General features: G+C 36.5%; 2 protein-coding genes across 2 annotated transcripts; one reads left to right on the forward strand and one right to left on the reverse strand.

Moving 5' to 3' along the window:
* The first annotated feature begins 1,275 nt into the window (after window positions 1-1,275).
* LOC129372125 (glial cell line-derived neurotrophic factor-like) lies at window positions 1,276-3,988 on the forward strand. The gene is made up of 2 exons (XM_055049176.1): window positions 1,276-1,465; window positions 3,313-3,988. The coding sequence occupies exons 1-2, from the start codon at window positions 1,276-1,278 to the stop codon at window positions 3,870-3,872; spliced, it is 750 nt and encodes a 249-aa protein (XP_054905151.1). The 3' UTR covers window positions 3,873-3,988.
* A 10,859-nt stretch (window positions 3,989-14,847) lies between these two features.
* ndc80 (NDC80 kinetochore complex component) lies at window positions 14,848-22,492 on the reverse strand. Its single transcript, XM_055048759.1, has 17 exons — window positions 22,386-22,492; window positions 21,880-21,975; window positions 21,445-21,528; window positions 20,346-20,472; window positions 19,902-20,074; window positions 19,509-19,611; window positions 19,301-19,390; window positions 19,019-19,112; window positions 18,823-18,923; window positions 18,481-18,625; window positions 17,573-17,778; window positions 17,319-17,468; window positions 17,090-17,179; window positions 16,909-17,001; window positions 16,701-16,831; window positions 15,886-15,988; window positions 14,848-15,243 (listed from the first exon to the last, which is right to left on the reverse strand). Exons 1-17 carry the CDS (start codon window positions 22,391-22,393, stop codon window positions 15,115-15,117), a joined length of 1,923 nt encoding a protein of 640 aa, XP_054904734.1. The 5' UTR covers window positions 22,394-22,492; the 3' UTR covers window positions 14,848-15,114.
* Between the last annotated feature and the right edge of the window lie 222 nt (window positions 22,493-22,714).

Consider the following 22,714-nt stretch of genomic DNA (forward strand, 5'->3'; position numbering starts at 1 on the left):
GGCAGTTTTTAAATTCTTGAACTGAAATTGGAAAGCCCTCATGAGCTCATCTGAGAGTTAAATATCTCTCCTGAAAGTTCCAGTCTTTGTGGTTTTAAGTCTACTACTGTGGTATATTTATTTTTATAAGGAGCAAAGGATATCGATAAATAATTTACTATACAATTTAGGACATTTGGTGTTTTGTTTAACAGTTGAAATTATTATTATTTTTTTTATTTAAATTGGGGGTTTTAAGGGATCAGCTCCAGTTCTTCTTGATTTATTTTTAGGTGAATAGACAATAAAAAGGTAGGATGGGAGCATGCATATTCATACGAAGATAAGAATAAGAGACTGTACAGTAAGGGCAACGTAAGAGAAGTAATACTGCTAAATAACTTTGCGACTTTCAAGCAACTGCAAAAGGTCTGACGTTTCGTGAAAGACTTTGTCCACTTCAAATCCAGTAGCAATATAAGTTTTAATTGAACATTTTTTAAATTAGTCAACATTTTAGACAATTTAGATAAAGATACAGATTTTTGTTAGATACATAAATTCTTCAATCAAGCCAAATTTTGAACTTTCTGACCAAGCTAACAAATGTAATATTTTCTTCTTTATTTGTAATACATGTATTGTTATGCTTCTTTGAGCTGCAGGTTGTTCTAAGCCTACATTCCCAGGCACACTCTGCAACATCAAATATATTCTTTCTTATTTTTACAACTTTACTTAACAGTTTAACATAGATAGTTAAACATAGATAATCTGACATCTTAAAAAGTGTGAAACCTGGCTGTCCCTTTCGGCCATCTGAATACACACACTGAAACTCTCTCAAAACATAACTCCAACCAGGACCGGTTCTGGGCCCCAGGGTCTTGGATGTGCGCGCCAGCCCTCCGGGCCGTCTGCGTGGGGAGGAGGAAACAGACACAGAGCGGATGAGGGACCGCTAGACGTCAGCACCTCTCCACATCTCCTCTGCTTCTGTTCGCAGTCAGCCAGCTCGATCTGGATCGGTGTTCAACGGGATGGACTGAAATCAGCTGGAGCTCCCTGAAAAAGATCCGCCTGCTCAATGCAGACCTCTGCCCAGCGTGTTTTTCCAATTAATGTGGCAGACAAGTTCAGGAGAAACTTGGGTGTTCCGGATACATCAGTATCTTCTTCTGCATCACTTTCAAATCCCCCTCTTTTTTTTTTTTTTTTTTTTTGCACTTTCTTTTATCGACCGATACCATTTGAGTGCGCATCGCGCCATGTCCTTCAGTCGGACTGAGGTGGACCATGAAGTTATGGGATAGCCTGACCACTTGTTTGATTCTGCTCGGTGCAGTGAGGCCCAGCTCGCTGCTCCGAACCGGACAGCAGCCGGAAGGTCCCCTGGAGGCTCCGCCGGTTCAGATCCGTCTGTCCCTTCCCTCCCCGGACATGCGCCCTGCAGAGACAGCAGGCGACCTGGACACAGGAGACAGATGTAAGAGCTCAAAGTTGTACAAAAACGCTTTGTTTTTGTACAACTATTAAATTCGATCAGCGTTCATAATTCTAAGTGTCGCTTCAATCATGAGCATCTGCGTTATAAGTGGGGTATTAAAAACATTTGAAGTAATTATTTATGCTGCAACTTTAGAGTCATAACCATTTACACTTTACTAAGTATTATTTGAAATGTGTTTGTGCACTAAATTTAATTCCTATCAGGTGTATTCCAACAAACAACAGGATTAACCTGTTTTTATGCTTTGTGGGTTCATTTTTGACATTAATGTCCTGAATTGTTATCTTGTTAAAAAATCTCAGGTTAGAAATACATTAAAAAAAACTTATTTGTTCAATATTAAACAACATTAACTGTAATTATGACAAAATTTGCTGCTCCTTTTGCACTGAGAATTGATTAAAAAATGTAGCTCTGTTTAACAAATGGATGAATTGAAGTGATAAATTAGCTGACATTTTTGAAGTTTGAAGTCTGCAAGAGGAAAACATTCCCTGCAGTAGACTGTGGACCATATTGGTGTAGGTCAGCAGGTTAAAAGGCTCGCTGAAAGGAATGGGATCTTGGATCAAGTCCAGACTCTTAAGGCTTCCTTTTTGCAGTTCTATTTAAAAGAGGCTTATTTAATGTTTTTAAGTCTTTGATCATTAAAAATCTACCCACTTTTAAAAGCCATTCAAATATCCTTTTGACCAAAACATTTTAAATGAAGTAATCACTTTAATTTGTATTCTTGAATCTCATTTTTCCATTATACTCACATATTGCCCACTGAAGACGTGTGATCTCAAAGATTTGGGAAACGAACAAAAAAGAGTGTTATGTCTGTGGGCTTGTAGAGCCCACAGCATTGTACATGTAGCAGATGTTCAGAGGAACCTTTTATGTTTTATTATGTTTAGATTTTAATGTGTTTTGGTCAATTCAATCCCTAAAATACATAGTTACTCTATATGCTTCATAGCCTCTCCAAACAATCACAGCAGGGTCAATCCCCTAATCCATCAAAGGGTCAAGACAGAGTCAATGCCATAAACACAAACACTCAGTTTCAAATATATTCCTAGAATCACCAGTTGCATGTTTCAGATTGCATGAGGAAACTGAAGACCCCAGAGAAAACCTTAGCATTTACAGGAAAACATGAGAAGTGCGTAAAGAAAGTTTCATACAGACGGGAACCAGAAACATTCTTTAGGTCACCACAGCATTGACTCTATATCAGGCTCTTACTCAAATGACGTATCATGGCTAGTTGTTTTGAAGAACATCCCAAACTGTAAAATCAACAAGCTTAGGCAGCACAAGAAACAGAAAAAGTAAAAAGAGTGTGGGGAAGCGTGGGTGGTAACAAGAGGGAATCCTGGGAGGCTAAACAGCAGGGAGTGGACAGACGATCTGGCAACCACTGAAGGACACTGATGGGACTAAAAGGCAAAAATGAGAATGATAAAGCAGCCAAGTCTACTGTGAACACAAGAACCCATTGGAAAAATTTAAATGAAAGCAAATGAAATGAAAGATGCAAAACCATAAAATGAAATAAAGAATAATAACAATAGTCTTTTCCTGGTTGGATTGCCATGTATGGCTGACATATTTTCACGACAGCACATTTCAATTCAAAGCTGTCTTGCCGATAGTCATGAATAGATTCCATTTATAAAGTAAATGAATCTCTTGGAGTTTAATTCAGCGGCTGAATAAAACAAACAAAAAATAGCAGAAAAACACAACATATAGTTTTAATAACTAACTAGGGACAAGTTCTGTGAAGCATAAGTCATGTTGGTGATTCTGACATTTTTGGTTATCTGTTTCAGACAACATGGAGGAGCTTATCCAGAGTAATAAAAATGTTATGGACTTTATCAAAATAGTGGTCAGCAGAGTCCGTCGCTCCTCTGCAAAGCCTTCATACACCTCCACCTCCTTTTCTTCTCACCTCAGCGAAAACTGGATCAGGACTCGACACAGAAGGGAGAGAAATAAGGGAGCAAGGTTGACAAAGGACAAAGAGAGGAGAAGAGGAACTAAAGGAGAAGAAATGAGCAGGAAGAGTGGAAGACGAGGAGGCGGTGGACGAGCTCAGGGCTGCGTGCTCAGACAGATTCACCTGAACGTGACAGACCTGGGCCTGGGCTACAGCTCCAGTGAGGAGATGATATTCAGGTACTGCTCTGGACCCTGCAGAAAGTCAGAAACCAACTATGACAAAATCCTCTTCAACCTGGTCAACAAGAGGAAGCTCCCCGTCAAAGACACGCCCCTGCAGGCCTGCTGTCGGCCAATCGCGTTTGACGATGACCTGTCATTTCTGGATGACAACCTTATTTACCACACTGTGAGGAAACACTCGGCCAGGAAATGTGGCTGTGTGTAGAAGAATCAAGGTGACTGAATTTGTTTCATTCAAAACAAGGTGTTTAGTGGTGTTTTTCTTTACTCTTTAATGTGAAAACTGTTCTGCAGTGTGGTTATGAAGGAATTCCTGCAAACTTCCAGACTTCAAGTGTTTTTTTTTTTTTAATGATTCATTTCTACTTTATTTCTCCTTACAGTTTTTAATATTTATCAAAGAAAGAACTGCCTTGCAATTATACCCTATGGAATATGTCAGTCAGATATGAAATGTAATTTATGAAATGAAAACTGTTTTAACTTATTGATATTTATTACACTTTTATAGAGGAATAAATGTTATTTATTGCTGTGAAGGAATTTCAGACCTTGATAAAAGTTAAAGCATTCAGAGATCATGTTTAAGGTTTGTTGTACATGTCCTGCAAGGTCTTGGATGCAGCTTTACACTTTACATCATCTGCATATCAGTCTGATGTACATAAATAGGAAGTAAAATTATCACTTTAAAACAACACAGAAATGTTTTTTTTTATTTACTTTTACATGTTAAGCAATAAAGTAAAGACACAATGTTTTATTGAAACAAAGAAGTCTGAATTTTGTTGAATAGGGGTCTGTAAATTGTTGTTTCAAAACAAAAAAAAATGGTCTCACACATCAGTCTTATTAAAAGAAAAGCATGGGTCTACCATTGCTTGAATCTGAACTTTAAAAAATGTAGAAATAAGTAAGATTGCATCTGAGTTACAAAACGGCATATTAAGCGGAATAAACACTTTTCAAAATAAGCATTTTTCAATGTTAAACTTATTAAACTAATATTTACTGTAGAACAGGGTAAATTATTCCCAGTTGCTTCAACAGATTAAGCAGAAAGAAATTATCATTAAAACAACAAAGCTTGTTTACACTCCAGAAATCGTGCTTTTACATAAACTAGACGACATGTTTGTGTCCCGTACATTTTTTATTTCATGCCTGTTCTACATTCAGTAAAGTTACTTAAAGTGGGTAAAGCATCAAGAAATTATGTTCAAGTTAGAGTAGCGATGCTTCGTTGCATTCAAATGTACGGTTTGCTAAAACTACTCCTACTCCTGTGCTGTTTAATATTTTCTTTCTCTCTGATAGGACAAACCCAAATAAAGTGTTTGCTTAAAAAAGTTTAGTCAAACCTGACCAAACCGCATGTCTCCGGTAAAAGTCTCAGCAGTTTGTGAAGCAAACTCGAAACATTTCATTTGCAGTAACAGAAAAAGTTTTTTTTTGTTGTTGTTTTCCTTATGTTTTGTTTCTTGCTGCCATTCATTTTCCCAAATGAAACTAATCAAATCAAGAGTTTTTTTGTTTGTTTGTTTTTTTCACTTATTAGATGTGGAAAAAATACATTCGTAATGGCCCCCACTGTAGAATGTGTGTCCAAGATGCTATTTTCAGAGAACGGATGAAAAAATGAACAATCACAAGTTTTTCCTGTCCTGCGCTTTTGCTGCTTTTGTCTTCAGATTTTCTGCCAACACCATGTAGAAATTACAGCAGTTCTTTAGGAAGCATTTAAGTACACTAAATTACCAGTTTAGTGTACTTAAGAAGAACTTATACAATTGAAAAAAAAATTTAATCCTTTGCAGAGGGCATTTTGATTATATTTACATTATTTGATCATTTATCTTAATTTTTGGTAAAGTGGATTATCCATTTTTCAGATATTTTCAAACTGGATGACTGAAACATTAAATGATTTATTCTTGTATCTAAAACCAGTTTTATGTAGAGAAAGATTGACTTTCCTTGTAAAGGCAATCTTTGCAAGGAAATGTTCTTCTTGTAAACAGAGTTGCACTTCAATTTCAAATAGTAGCAAAGTAAAGAACTGAAGTTGGAGAAGAAAGGAGGGAAAATTTGAAGTCAGTGAAAATGTGGCAAACATCCAGAGATGACAATGAAGACAACAATGTTGGAACTGGAGCTGTCTCTGACTTCAATAATGTGTGGTACTTGATCTGCTTTTGCTCTCTCACATTTCCGTCTGCAGTCTCCATAGCTTTGAGTCAACACTACCTCATTCAACAACTTAGTTGTTTTCTTTACAAGACACCAAAAATTCTGGTTCAGACTAATTTTGTGTTCATTTCAGTACCAATGCATTTTGATTTTATTTACCACATTGTATCAAGGTTTAAACAGTCAAATCTTAAAAACATGCACATTTGTGTGTGGAGCAAAGAGTGCAGATGTCCACATGCCATCCCTCTGCAACATCTTTGCAATGTTTTAGAACTGTGATGAGCATGAATATGACTTATGCTTCTATAATCTTTGGCTAGATGTGGACATATAACAAAATACAGAGAAGTACAACAAAAACAAGAGAGTATAACATTTAAAAATATAACAACCACAGAATTAAGCTAAAAATAGAGTCCTAATAACACAAAACACTTTGAAACAAGGTGGATCTTCATGTCTGATTTAAAAGACTCAGAAGGCCGGTGCATCCAGGCCTCCGGCAGCAAATTCATATGTTTTTATGTTTTTACAGTTATGTTTTTAGTTAGGAGCGAGAAACAACAGGACTTGATTAGAAGACCTGGAAGAAGAGTGGAAGAAGTTAAAAGTGGGAGTCTGATTGTTTATGATTTTATAGATAAGACAGAAGGAAGAGGGAGGGTGATAGAATAGTGAAATGGGATTTTGGAAAGCTGTCTTTTGGGCCACCTGTAAATGAGAAACAGAATGTTGGCTTAAGCAGATAAACAGAAATTGAGATTTTTCAAGCATTCATAAATTACAGCTTCTTACTGCAGGAAGGTTAACAGAGGATGTGCTTGTTAGACAAAAATAGCTGGAGTCAATTCACTCAATGTGTCTTTTTGTCAACTATCCGTCCAAAATGTCAACTAACGTTTCAGTTTCAGGAGACAATCTTATTGTATTGTCTAGAAAGCCAACGATTCTGTCAAAACCAGAATAGCACTTTCACCCAGTTTTAACTGAGAAAGTTTAAGACATCTGGATGTTGATATTAGCTAGACAATTCAGAAACACAGTTATGGTAGAGGCTTAATGGAAAAGCCTATTACAATCATACATGAATATCATTTCATATTATTCCTTTCACATAACTACAAAATAGCATAATATGGTATATTTATTATTATTATTATTATTATTATTATTATTATTATTATTATTATTATTATTATTATTATTATTATTATTATTATCATCATTATTATTATTATGCAGTAATAATAATGTTGTTTTCTTAGCATCATCTTCTTTACAACATATTATTTCAACAACAGTGGTTTCAGCCAGAGGTTTCTTCAGATTATTATAATTATAATTCCTATAACATCTAATTTCCATTTAGGATTAATGTTGTATTTTTGAATTAAACTTAATATAAAGAACAAGTCTATAAAAAACATCAATAAAAATACAGAGCTGAGGTACTATGTTTTCAGAGGGAGTACCAACAAAGCAACACTGTCACAATCTAAATGTAACTTGCTTACAAGTTGTTTTTTCTAAAATCTTTGGTGCAAAGGATTTACTGTAGAGAAATAGCTTTTTGTAAGCAGAACTAGAGTTCACAGCAGAACTATGAATGAAATAAAACTTAATTCCAAGTTTCGGCTGCTACTGGGCCCAATACTGAAAGGATAAATCACAATACTGTCACCTATTGCTCCAGGAAACCATGAGAGCCAGTCAACGCGTAGTGTCAGTTTCAGATGAGTCTTCTGTCCCTTTGTTCATGGCGACAGAGGAGCTTGTAATGAAGGCTAGAGTTTCTCTGTTTGACACTGAAGGGATGATGTTCCAGACAGGTGCTAAATACTGAGAGAACTGGATTAGTTCACACTTTGTTGTTTTAAAAAGATCTAAGTCTCTTGTGCATGTTCAACTCCTTTGTGTTTGTTTTTAGATTTTCAAGCTGGTAAAAATAAAGTAAAATAAAGTTTCAACAAATCATTTGTTTCATATTGTCAGTTTAATAGTCAATTATTATGGGTTATGATAGCAATTAGTTCCTTATTGAGGCCCCTGTAAATATTACAAAAAGTACCTTCTCAGATTAATTCGTCTCCAGAATTTTTTTATAAATTTTAATAAGGCTACTACAATGTCGTTGACATTATTTAGAGGGATGCTTTTGCATTGCTGAACCTTTTTGAAAATGTCACACTGTAGATAGGTTTGTTGTCAGTACGTTTTGTTTTTGAACTAATTTTCTAAAATCTGTTTGACTTCTTATTTTGTGAAAACTGTTTATGCTGTAGGGGTCCAAGGCTTGAATCCAAGCCTGAAGTACTTTGGATGCTTTTCCTGTTGATGCTTTTTGTTTTTTGTTTTGTTTTTCTCTCCTGAAAAATACTATGTCATCCAGCCGTACTACACACAAAGAAACATGCATGTTCAGTTGAATGGCTAATCTAAACAGCCCTCAGGTCACAGTATGTTTGTACATAATCATCTGTGTTACACCCTTTTCCTCATTTAGTGGAGATAGGAAACACCTGCGAGGAATAAGTAGGTATAGAAAATGGATGGACGGATGTGTTGTTCTCCTTTCCTATCTCACCTGATCATGACTACTAATCAGCACACCTGTCTCACATGCACTCATTACCTCCTTTGTTCTATATGTCTCTTGGCTTGTTTACTCTTTGACCATCTGTCATCTTCGTCAGCTGTCTTGGTTGGTCTTTTCAAGTTCATGTTTGTCAAGTTTAGTTGCTATTGCCAAGTCAGAATGTGCTGGCTGCACTCTGCCTTCGTTCTCTATGTGGGTCCTTCACCTAATGGCCTCATTTTTTTTTCACTTAAGATCAATATCTATGATCTCACAAAAGGAAAATGACTGGAAAAAAATTATATCCATTAGAGCTATCAAAGGCCAAAACCACTGTTAATCAAAAATTACACAAAGATTAGTTTCAAGTTTACCAAACCTTTATAATTATTATTTTTTTTGGTAAAATATAGTGTTGAAGAGAGTGACAAATCTGGCCCAGCCATTCGTTTGTGACGAATGGCTGTTCACTTAAATCCACCCCTGAAGGGCTCAAACACACAGAAAAAGAAACACATAAATTCAAGAGTAACCTGGTGAAAGTTCATTGTTAATTCTATTTTAGATGCTGTGATATGAACTTTATGAAATTGTTCATGAATGAAAACCAAACCTGATATGGCTGAATGAAACTATTTTTAAAGAATGGGACAGAAATGCCTCCAACAGTGATGAGAAAGTCTCATTGTGACTGAAGACAGTCGCTGTCATGCAACTACTCCGCAGCTTCAAGGGAGCATCACTTCTTCACATGTGCCATGTTGGTTTGAATAGTTTTTTTTTAACAAAAATAAAATCACCCTTAAGACAGAAAATAAAAGAGCTAAAATATGAAACAATAACATTTTCACAGTACTGTATAGAAGAAAAACAGAAAAAGTGCCACACTTTTATTAGCAATGAGAAGTCATTCATCATAACAGGAAAAAAAAAGTCCATATGAACAAGCTGAGTTGAGACTCGCATGATAACCGAATGTTTCAACATGTTTCTTCATGTGTCTACAAAGAGGCTTTTTGTGGCACCACTGAAACACAGTGTCTGGCAGTATTACTTAAGCTATATGATGTCAATATAATCCTCAAAGAGTTGAAAAAAATAAATAAAAAAAGTAGCCTAGAAAAGACATAAGATGACATTACAAGACAAAAATCAATCTCACCTCTTTCTTGTTTTAACAAAAGAGCTCAAAGATGTGACATCTTACAATCAAGAATTCTTACATCATGAAAGCATTTTGTTCCTACAAACAAAGGATTGGCCCCCTGACAGAGTTCACTGCCACAAAAACACCCTGTAGTGCTGTCTCTGCAGAGGCCAGGGGGATTAAAGTGAGGCTGTTGCACTGATCATCAACTGGTGCTATCACCAAACCTCCAGCCTGGACCATCAGCTGCAGATCCTCCACCTGTCAGTAAAGCCCCTGTGCATATTCCACTCACATGGAAAATGTGTCAACTCCTTTGTGTTTGTTTTTAGATTTTCAAGCTGGTAAAAATAAAGTAAAATAAAGTTTCAACAAATCATTTGTTTCATATTGTCAGTTTAATAGTCAATTATTATGGGTTATGATAGCAATTAGTTCCTTATTGAGGCCCCTGTAAATATTACAAAAAGTAGTATTTTTCATCTTCCACTCACATGGAATATGCACAGATTCTGTCAGTTTATGTGAGAGAAAGCAGGGAATACTCTGCATTACCTTTCAGCATCTGGTGCATTGAGCGGAAAAAAAAAAAAAAAAAACCTTCCCGAAAGAATGTTTTGAATTTTGCACGGATTTTAAATTTTGCCGAACTGAAAGTATCGTCACAGTAGTGAAATACAGCTGAGAAGGATCAAAAGAAAAGGAGCTTCTGTTTTTTTTTTTTCATAATTAAAGTAACCTGTGACTGCTTGATTTTTTTTCTGATGTGATTTAATCATTAATTCTGAATGTACTGATAATATTTTTGACCCACTTTGTTGCAGTAAATGAAAAGAATCACCTGCATGTTGTTGTGTGAGAGCTGAGAGACGGTTAAAATATTAATGTGAAACTTGAGAAAATGCTTTCCAGCTCTGGACTACTGCTTCACACCTGTGCTGCATCACTGTGTGTGTGTGTGTGTGTGTGTGTGTGTGTGTGTGTGTGTGTGTGTGTGTGTGTGTGTGTGTGTGTGTTTATCTAAACGAGCAAGCACATTAATATAGATTTAAATATACAGATGCATGAAAGACGCAATAGCTTAATTCATCTTGACCTCTTAACCTCTACAGTTTGTCCTTTGTATAATTAAAGGTGTATTTTTAATCTTAATAATCTTTAATCCCCAGAGTTTAAATCAAAATGTGAAGATTTTCCTTGTAAGATTTTGTCCCTGTACTTACAAAAGCAGTTTCCCTGTAAAATTGCTTTTACGAACATTTTATCTGTGTATTTTGGTATTTTCTTGTTACACAGATCATTATTTATTTGCTTCTTCTGTAAGAGAATATAGACAGATAATGTGAACTTGACATTTGCACCTCACATACAGCAGCTGTCATTCTGGGATTGTCAAGGTCAGGAATGTGAGAAAATACACATTGCATGCATTCTCAATAGGCCAGTCTTCAGTCTCCTCATTGTGTAAACTTTTTTGTAAACTGAAGTACTTCTGCTAAGGTACCGAGTGGAACTGCACTAATCTTTTCTAAACACATTACTGAGTTGTGTGGGCTTAAGACCCCAGGAGGCAAACCAGATCTACCAGTCATATTTTTCAGCCGACCTACATTTATTCTTTTCACATTCTGCATTTTATCCCTCCTGCATCTTCATCAACCTTCCATCCTCATCCTCATCTCCCCCGCTCTGCAGACACACATTTTAACATCCCTGTTGCAACTTTTCTGAGGAATAAATTCTTCACTGCTGTGAATGGCATCCATGTTTGTTTGTGAAAATCCACAATATACTTGTGGGATGTTTTTTTTTTTTTTTTTTGTCTTTATCTGCTCCAGAGTTAGAGTGAGGAACCTTTCACTTCTTCAACAATTGCTTCATGTTTTTGCCACACTATTAGCATCTTTATCCAAACTTTTAAGCTACACATTTAATTAGTTCAGAATATTAGACACTAAAAGTCTGAACCTTAAGTTTATGCAATTATTTATTAATTCGTATCAGAGAGGTCTTAAAAAAACACAAGCTTATGCTGCGCTTTATCAACGACTTCCTTGGAATCTTATTTTATGCATTGCAATTTATGAAGATGGATGCAATTAGAGGTCTGGATCATCACTTCCTGGCATATAAAGTTAATACTCTGTCTGATGAAGGAACAGTATATTTGATGACCATGCTATATTATCAGCCCAAAACACTTCAGTCAGAACTCATTGCTAAATATATGCCTTGTGTGTAAGATTCCATAAATTCCTCTCAATCATTTAAAAGCCTGTTGTTTCATGACAGACATCTGTTTCCCTTCTGAGGCGAATGAACTCTGAAATGGATCCCACCAGAGCAGAAAATGAATCACAGGGAGCCACTAGTTCAAACTTCTGACTCAGAGCCCCTTCAGTACCTCTCTATGACCTGCCATCCTCTAAAATGACCTTCTCATGACCTCTTGTAGTGCCATAATAACCCCTGTATACGTCTAACAAAGTGAGACAAACTGGCAGAAATCTGATATCTCCTGCCCACTTGCTCTACCTGTCACTAACACACATCATTTAACTTTGACACAAAAAGTAACCCAGAATCTGTACCTGTTTTGAAAAGTTAAGGAATGAACCTGGGCACACAGAGCGAACATGTTTCACTAAACATGGATAAGCAGAGCACAGCTTGTTTATTTGTCCTCCGAGTCACTTAAGTTATGCCATGTGGTAGAAAAAGTCTGTATCTCAGTGAAGTGGCGTGTCTTTAAACTAACAACATTTGGATAGGAAACAAGACATTCTTCTCTGTGACGTATTTGCCCTTCACCAACCTCAAAGGTACGGAGCATGCCTTTGTGATTAGCAAGGGTATGAAAAGATTCATAAGACAAACGAAGAGAATAAAACTTGAACATTGTTGGAGAAGCATCAAATGATTATTTATGTTTAAAGGAGTCTGTTGATATCAGCAAACCACAACTAAAAACAGCTGTCTTGCTTTTCCTTCTCGTTGCTCAGCTGCACCTGAGCATCACTTCAAGAATATTCTTGATTTACAATATTTATGGGCCGTTCTGAATTCTTACAACAAAAGAAACAGCATTACCTCTTATGAATAAGATGAAATGGAAAAATCTCAAAGCAGTCACTCACTTACGGTAATCTTTTACAGAACAAAAGATATCCTGGTTATGGTCTTTCACACTGAGAACCCCACACTAAACAAACTGTCAACAGGCAGTCAAATCACACTGGAAGCCGCTTTAAGGTAAATATTGCATGCAGCCATCAAAGGGATACAAACGCCTCACAAACATACTTTCATGGAGCAGTGAGACCAATAACATGATCTGCTGCTATTACAGCCCATTAAAGGCTTGAGATGAATTAAAATTATTCTTCAATGCGTCATTACCAGCTGCAGATAATCTGTCCTTGTTGTTGTACAAGAAGCTATGTGTTTTTATTTCTTACACATGTAAACAATACCATGCACACTCACAAGAGCAAAAACATAGCATATTATTTCCATAATTGATTAATAAAACTTTTTTTTAATCTGAGATGAACTAAGCTGAATGAATGGAATGGACACAAATTCCACTAAGAAACATATAATGTTAGCCATACATTTAAACACACCTGTCTAAAAATGTCAGTTTTTGGTGACATGAAGAAATGAAAACAAAATAAATAATTTAAAATACTTTTTCTACCGTTTATAAGACAATAAAAAATGTCTTGAGACACAAACTGTCTCAAACATTTAGCTGATGCTGTACACACAACAATTTTTGGCACACAAATAAGGCGCCAAATTGGTTTAATCTTTGTATGTTTATTCCCGTTAGACACTACAACGCTGACGACAGACAGCATTAGGTTTTGAGTCAGACTCTCATTACAGTGGCTGCACCACTTCTCTATGTGTTTGGCACACAGCTAAGGCAAAGGTTGTTTTGTCTGCTGAATCTGGAGACAATTAGTGGCTGGAGCAGAATTCAAAATGCCAGAGCCATTCAGAGAGTGGGCCAAAAGTTTCACAGTGGTGTTTTGATAGAGAGCTGTGAGAAAGAAAGGAAGAAAGTGCACCCATTCCCTCTGTGTCATCTCCTTCCATACTGGAAAACAGATTGTTCTAGATAGGATTAATCCATAATGCATGCTTTTGGTTTCTGCTTTATGTTTTCAGATCCATGCTTTCCATCCAACCTCTTCTCTCCTTTCAAAACACAACAGCAACGACGAGCACACAGTACTAACAAGAGTTGGGTTATATTGAACATATTGGGTTAAACCTTATAACATAACAAAGTATTTCTATAACTTGTGATAAACATTTGTCCATACAGGCTGTCATTTGAAATGTTGGTTATAGGTGCCACCTGCCCTTCAGTTATCAGATAAACACTCTCTGCTCTGCTTGGCTGGATGAAGTCCTGTAGCTGTGATACAATGGCACCGACTTTCATCTATTAATTCCCAGGGCAAGAATGCTCCTCTCGTGTCCAGTACCCAAAGCTAACACACACAGTCCAGGGTGTGTGTTTCTGCTAGTGGTGGAAGTTATCCATCACATTTTCATTCCCACCCCCAACTCCATGGAGCCTCTCACAGTCACTTCATCTCTTCCCATCACATCTGCCAAAACATTTCTCCCACGCTTACAGTGTCGACACTTTTCAGAGGTTCCCTGAGGAAAAAAGGCCTATATGTTACCCCACAGGCATGATGGGAAGGGTTTAGAGTCAGACGCCACTTGAAATACTGAGACGTGTGTATATTGTTCTGCACCCAATATTAGATTCCTACTTGGTCGGTTGTTTGAATCTGTGAAACCACCCAGCAGGTTAATCAGTCTAATGCCAAATAAATTAATTGAATCATTATTATAATTCACCACTTATTTAAACACAATGAGATATGCAGAATCTAGTCATTCATAGAAGTGTTAAAATGCAATATTTTTGTTCTTTGCAGACTTCTTACCCTCTTTGTGCCTTATAATTTTATTAAGTTGGAAAAAACATGCAGCTAAGTCATTGCTGTCCCATGTTTGTGTTTTTTCCTATCACTACTTACTGCTGTCAATGTTCCAGAGTGTATATCTGTCTATTGATAGAATGCTGTGGAAGTTTTTGCAGTCTGTAAATCTGTGCTGCCATCTAGAGGTTTAATGCAGAAAAATGCATCTATGAACTAACAAAAATCAAAGAAAACTGAGAAAAAGAGACAGAATAGGCACTTCAATATCTTTAATTATTTTTATTATACTTCACGCAAATTATTCTAGTCTCCAAAACATTTTCCTGTTCATACTTTTTAATGGACAAAGTGAAAAAAATGACCTTTTTTCTTCTTTTATATACAAATACTCAAAATTATAAACTGACATATGAAAACTGGAGCAAAAACATTTGAACATTAACAACAAAGTTATACATAACAAGAAAACTAAAAGTGAACACTGTGACAAACATGAAACATTTGTTGGGTGGGAATGCTTTTTTTTTTCTTACAAACAAAAGCAGGTAAATCCTATCTGTCTTTAAAAACAGTTTGCCTCAGACTGGAAGCTCTTTAAAAGCTCCCGCAGCTTTTGAACCGCTGCCTCGTCTTCTTCTATGGCCTTGGAGCAGTTTCGATGGACTCTGCTGTGGAAATCCTCCAGACACTTCTGTAGGAGATCAAAGCATAGGAATAATATATTACTCTACATCCTTTGAAAATCCTTTAGCTTTTTTGAGAATAGAAAGCTAAAGGCAGCTTCTTGAGAAGAACCACATTCTAAGAAATAAAAATAATGTACCCAAAAATTGAAATACATTTATTCCAATCTCCAACCCAGCTGCCAACACATATTCCTCTCCTCAAAATTACTTACTTTCCTTATAGTAGTCATTAACAATATAATATCACATTTATAGAAATACTGTCTAATAATAATGACGAAATTAAAACTGTTTCTAAAGAACTGTTTGTTTGACATGGTTAAGAGATGAGTATTTTTATAGTATGTATTTCATTCAATCATTAGGTAAATCTTTGATGATTCTGAAAAAGACATTAATCCTGTCTGCAAGTTTGAGTGATGAAGAGGAAATCTGCAGCAGAATGTAGCATTCAGTTTACCTGGACAACACTCTGTACATGAGATGCCTGCAGAGGTCTAGCTTCCACCTTGGCTTGCTTGCAAACAACACTTGCGTGTAAAAACACTTATCTGCAGGTTCAACTGTCGTAGTAAAGTATGTAGACAGTAGACCTTTTCCATGTGGACACAAACTGATTTCTGAGGAAACAATAGTAGGAATGTTACCTCAGTTATGGTCAGGTGGGTTGCAGCTGTTGCAAACACAGAAGCCAGGTTATTGGCTACGGTTCTCCTCTCTTCATTCGTCTCCTGTTGCACCAGGAGGTATCTAAGAAGAGAAGACAGAAAAACTCAAAGAGAAAACTACAACAACATATCTGTATTGATTTGTTGCTTCAGTCGGACTTTTAAACAGACATTAAAAACAGAAAAAGTCACACTTGAATTTGGAAATTTTAGCAGTCCAATGATATCACATAAGGAACAAGACTTCACCTGATGTGTTGGGTAAGTGAATTTATCAGTTTATGAAAACAAAAAACAGAAATATACATGACAACAAAACACCAGGGAAGTTGTAAAGTCTGGGTTCCTGAGTATATTTTGTGTATAAGTTCAACATTTTTTCAAGAGCCATCTTTCCAGAGCTCATTGGTCTCCATTCCTTTAAAAAAATTTTGAATTATGTTACAATAACATAAAGTTATGCAAATACATCTGAAGTGGGCAGGAATTAAAAACAGAAACCACTGCAGTTCTCCAACAGTAAGCTCACTGTCTTGTTCAACATAATTACGGGTCTTCAACCAATGTAGTGGACAAACGGTAGCTAGAAGAAATAGGTCTCAGTTGACTTTTTCTTCTTAATGAGGAAAACAGAAATTAATCGATTATTATTGAAAAGCTTCCAGATCTTAGATTATGCTACTGAAATAAAAGTTTAATTAATTTTCAGGCTTTTAAACATATCTTTACCAGGAGTAATGGTGAATATGGTGAGCATTGTGCGTGTTGTAGACGAATTAACAGATACTACTTACTGCTGTTGTGCTGCCTTCAACTCTTGCACGGCCTCGTCGTAACCGTCATTAACTTTCTTCTTGAGAAGCTTGAGGTGGTCGTCTGCAGACGCCATTTCTGCTGCCCAATCCTGCTCCTCTCGGGCCAAGTTCTACAAGAAGCATACCTTATCGTAAGGCACTGCATATATAGGACAAATGTTTCTTCTTCATATAAAAATAAGCGTACCTGCATATCAGTGTCCAGCTGTTCATCCAGCTTACGGATCTGCTCTCTGATCTGCTTTAGGTCGTTGGACTTATCCACAATGTTAGAACTGAGCTAAAAGACAAAAATACCAGTAGTAAAAATTCAGAAAAGATGAGCGTGCAACATTTCAGCACCAAATAAAAAATATTTATATTGTTACTTGTTCACAAGACTCTTCCAGGCTGAGTTTCAAGTTTGACAATCGGCTGTTTTCTTCCTCCACATCAGCAATCAGCTTCCTCAGAAGCATCTACAACACAGCACAAAAAAAAAACACAAAAAAGTTGCTGTGTTTTAGAATCCATATTTAATTCTAAATTAAAAGATGTCTTGATCAAACTTTTCATTAACTTCAGTTATACAGAAACTGTATTATTAGCTGAAGTTACCTTGATCTGTGTTTTTTGCTGAATTCCACTGCCAGTTCCACATTCAAATGTCCTGATCTCAAAATCATGACCGCAGGCGTTTTCTGCAGACATTGGAATCAGTTTCAGCTTCCGGGCCAGCTTGTGGTACTCGGCCACTTTCAGCTCCAGCTGGTATTAAAGGAAATAACATACAGAGAAAGGCATCAGTTTAAGTCAGAAAAATATGTCTTTCACTCAATGCAACCTGACAAGTAAATGTTAGATACACATACCGTCTCCTTCACTTTCGCCAGCGCGATTTCCTCGTTCCACTTGTGTTGTTCGGCGTCCTCAAGAGACTTGCTGAGACTGGCGATGGTCTGCTGAAGTTCTCTCTTCTCCCTATTGATTCTCTCCACATCAGCTGGAGTAAACTTTTGGTTCTGCAAGAGGTTCTGAAGCTCGTTCCTCTCATGCTTCAAAGTCTCCAAATGGCTGACTGAAACGATACAAATTAGAACAATAAGCACAAAGGCAGACAGAGTCCCTTAATGCGACTGGAAAAGTTTTCTCTCCATTTTCATTGGTCTTTCTAGAATGTGTCTCTGACTTTCTTTTAGATAATGCAATTGAAAGAGCAATTCATGTCACAAGAAGTTTATTTTTCATCTTAGAGATTTTACTCCTGGCTCAGAAGCCTCCATATTCAGCTATATTTCCCTCCTAAATCAAGTCAGTAAAGGAGCTACTACTCCTTTTCATGCGTATGCTGTTTCTCAAAAGCCAAAGTCTGTGGCTCCAGTTCTGATCAAGGTTTTTACTAAATTTATCACCTGAATCAAAGTTAAATCAAGTATAAACATGCCGCAGAAATGTGTGACCAGACTGGTAAATGTAGGCAGGACCCCTCGGACCAGAGGGGATTTCTTAGCAGTTGCACTTTTATAATGCATTCAAATTCATCAGGCACAACAAAGATTCCTAAAACGTATCTGATTATATTTAAATGTTGTATAAACTCTCAATATATCCAGGCACTATCTCGATAATCTGACTTGATTAAATTTTTTTAATCAATAAAGAATTGAAATGAATAGTGCCTGGCATTATATTACACTACATTAAATGAAAACGATACTCCCATAGCACCGTTCTAGTGCCAACATTTTCAGGAGAAAAACAGTTTACTGCTCCTATTTACCGGTGTTCTCCAGCTCGTCTGTGAGTTCTGAAAATTTGTTCTCCAGGCTGACTGTAAATGACTCCAGTTTGCTTCGATAGCTCTGCAGCTTCTTAAGGTCCGCCTGCAGCTTCACCTTCTCCATCCTCTTTGTCATCAGACGGTCCTGTGGAGGGAAAATGGACCAAAAATGACCTGAACTGACAAAAACACTGTAAAGTCCAGCAAACAACAATGAAGAGTGAAGGCAGAATCTTATTTTATTGCAAAAACAGTACATTTCTTCACATAAATAAAAACATCTTTCTATCGAGTATAATTTCACATCATTTTACTTTTTTTTGAGCAACAAGTTTTTCTTACCGTCTGACTCTCTTTCTCTAGACGCTCCAGTTCCTCACTGAGGAAGCGGTGTTTCTCCTCCATCGATTCCAGCAGGACCTCATCAACGTTGTAAAGCCGTTCTGCGGGGGAAGACGCGCATCTTCATGTTTTTGTTTCCACACAAGTGTTTTTGAATTGAACTCTAATTTGAAGCTCTGGGAACTGCTATGCTTACTCAGTTTGGTGAGAAACGCCTCCTCCTCATCTTCAAAAACATCTTCACCATGCATGAACTTGGAGTAAGTTTCAGTCATGTAGTCAAGGAAAAGCTGCAATATCAAAATGTATTTGTGCATTGAGTTATTGACTTTGACATAAGAAAGATGATTGAATTGCTTCTGGTGAAGAAACTGAATCTAACATACAGAGAAAGCAGTTTTGTACATCCTTTAAACAAATTAGTTTCAATTGCTTTTCAGTAAAACTCATTTTGTTTAAGTTAAGGCAGCTGGATTACCTTGTTATACTCAGCTCCTTCCTCAATATTGGCAGTGTCCTCACAGAAGTCACTCAACAGAAGCTCCTGCTTACTCAAACTCCAGTTGATCTGAAACACAAGTGGTTAGAAACCTTGAACACTTGTACTTTTTTATTACATATGGTGGTGTCATAAAAGAGTTATGAAGGTGGTGCAGGGTTCTTCCTAAACAGTCCGATCTTCTCACCTTGACAGTATCTATGAGCCACATGAGAGCACCCAGAGCCTGAGGCCAAGTGTGTGGAGCTCCAACCGAATACATGGAGCACTTGGAGAGAACAAACGGATATCTTTGTAGAAACAAGAAGAACAGGAGAGAATCTGTAATTTTACATCAACTAAAGAAGAATATTTGCATTTAAAAATAATATAAAAATATAAACTTGATGCATGGTTAATATTTTTTAATACATTTTCTACATCAGTTATCTGGCATTAAATTTGTTCTAAGTTATTCTAATTTGCTCCTTTAAATCAAAGAAAAGAAAAAAAAAATCAAATATTTTCTCAAATCATAATGTATACTGAATACTGTGTACAGTCCACATGTCCATAAAAAGTATGGAGATTAAACTTTTACCTTAAGGCTTTGAGCAGAGCTGGAACCTCCTCTTCAACTTTAGAGTTTGGCATCTCGAACGTTGGATCAAGCTGGCAGTAGATGAACTCGAACATCTTTACAAACTCCTTTGTGGAGGGTGACTGCAGTGTTTTGGCTGACAACGTTCCTGGGTAACCCTGTTCTGTCAAGAACTAAAATAAATAAATTTAAAAAATATATATTATTAGGGAAAATCCAGAAGAAGTGGCATTTTTCTTCTCACATGCAACAAGCATACATAATACTTAATATCTTTGCACCGAAAAGATGATAAACGTCCTTGTTGAAAGCGAGCACCCAAGCCACATCACGGCTTGGGAGGAGAATTAAGCTTGAAAACGCAATGGCTTTAACAGAAATTATACAAACTAGTACTTCACATCATTATAGATGACCTTTCATAGAAAAATGTATGGGCCTTACCTCATGTAGCTGCCTGATGCATTGCTGAACATAGGATTTATCATGCAGCGGTCTGGAATCTTTAATCTTCTCAGTTCCTCCAAACCCAAACAAGGTGCTGTTACGCGGTAAGCTGGCACCACTAGTTCTGAAGTAAATGATCAATACACAATAAAAAAAAATATTTTCCATTGTGATCAAAAGATTAGTGATAAAACAAAACACTAAGTTAAAGCATTTACGGTAAATTGGACTGATCTTGAGATATGTCCATCTTAAGATGCATTTTGAGCACTAAAACTTTTTGTCTTTTTTTTATATTACACAAAAATGATCAAATAAAGACACATCTCCTTGGCATTAAGGAACAAATCGTGCTTGCTTCACTTAATTTAACTTGTGTAATTCTTTGAAAATTAAAAATTACCAAAATGCATAACACAAGTGTTATTTAACCCGTCAACATCAAGTTGTTAAAGTTGTGCTCCTCTGTATAGAGCAACAATATATATATATATATATATATATATATATATATATATATATATATATATATATATATATATATACTGCTCAAAAAAATAAAGGGATCACTCAAACAACACAATATAACTCTAAGTAAATCAAACTTCTGTGAAATCAAACTGTCCACTTAGAAAGCAACACTGATTGACAATCAATATCACCTGCTGTTGTGCAAATGGAATAGACAACAGGTGGAAATTATTTTCATATTTATTTCATTCATTCAGATCTAGGATGTGTTATTTGAGTGTTCCCTTTATTTTTTTGACCAGTGTATATACAAGATTGACTGAAATAAGCACTTTAAAAACTTAATAATTTAGTCAGTGTTTATTCCATGTTTTTGTCCAAGTGTATTAATGAAAACAGTGAAACAGAAATTGTTTTTGTTACAGTCTGTAGTTTAGAAGGACTAGGAGTAATTATGGGCATATCTGTTCTACGTTTTGTTGTAAATCTTTGCAAAAACTCTGTGAAACTGTGGTATTTTTTACAGAAGCTATTACACCAAGAAAACCACAAACCAGGCTGTGTTTAGTATTCCGATTGGAAGGCTTTTGTCATTTTCAAGGCTTTAGAAATATCATTCCCTTACCGGGGACCAAAAAAGCTGGTTCTTCTTTCAGAGGTCCCAGATGGTGGTTTGGACATGCTGAGCTTTCCAAAGGAAGGCAGTTTACTACGACGAGATCCAAATACACACAGTAAATTGAGAAACATCATTCTACATTCAAAATGTTGGAATACATTTGTTGTCCTTTGTTGCAGTTCATTCAGTTTTACAGAATTATCTCAATATGTTAGAACAACAACGCCTGCAATAAGAAATCAATGCCCTTCTTTGTGAAACATTTTTTTAGCAGAATGTGTTGTGGGCAGATGGCATTTGAATAGCACTTTAGTTCAGTGGGTGTGGTTTGTTACAATAAAAACAACCATAAAAAACTAATTACATTTCTGAATCCGAGAAAAGATGCACCGCGTAATAATATCCAAATATGTGAGAGACAAAAGTTAATTTCAAACAAACCTCTGAGGTGTTGTGTACACCATACTCATCCTGTTGCTGTCTTGAACTCTCATCGGCATGTCTGACGGTCGGCCCCCTGCTCGGCTTTTCCTCCCGCTTAAACATCCAGAAATAAAGCAAACGCTTTAATCTAATCAACAGCTACTACATAAAAGTTGTCGCCACCAATTACAGCTGATGGTCAATCTGGTTTTGCTAGCTTAGCTGTCACAATCTGAATATAAAGATAGCTTGTCGGACTAATCAGAGGTCAATGCCATTTATTTTTTAAATAAATGAATCTAACGCAAATTTTTCATAACACAATACGATTTACTGAAACAAACCCCGAAAATGGATATAAACCTCATAAGTCGGTCAGCAAACATCGCGGCAGCTGACTTTAAATTTAACGGCTGTCGGTTAACAACAGCGACTCATCCAAGCAGGAACAACTTATTATACATTTCTCCTGAATTTATTTTTCCTGCTGGATTTAATTCAGAAAAGTAAGATCTTGCACTCACCGCTCCATATCTGATTTGTTTGATTAAAAGGTAATCTTTACTAAATCAAAAGCGCATCCGAGTTTTTCCGGCGAACCCCGCCAAAACACTCCAAAACTCGAAAAGCGATGACGTCACGCGTCTACGGCGTGCGCCTCGGTCCAAACATGCTTCTACGTATAATACGCCTTCCTGGTGAAACTGCTTAAAGGTACATTTTCAGCTGTATGACGGAAAACATCTGATTGCTTAACCTGCAATCAGGAGAATTTGCACCGACTCAGTTAAGTGCACAAGGCCAAATCACAAAATAAATTGACAGAGCACCATACTAAATTATTTAATGTGTA

Source organism: Poeciliopsis prolifica, unplaced genomic scaffold, assembly GCF_027474105.1.
Source record: "Poeciliopsis prolifica strain line A6 unplaced genomic scaffold, Auburn_PproV2 SCAFFOLD028, whole genome shotgun sequence".
NCBI lineage: Eukaryota > Metazoa > Chordata > Actinopteri > Cyprinodontiformes > Poeciliidae > Poeciliopsis > Poeciliopsis prolifica.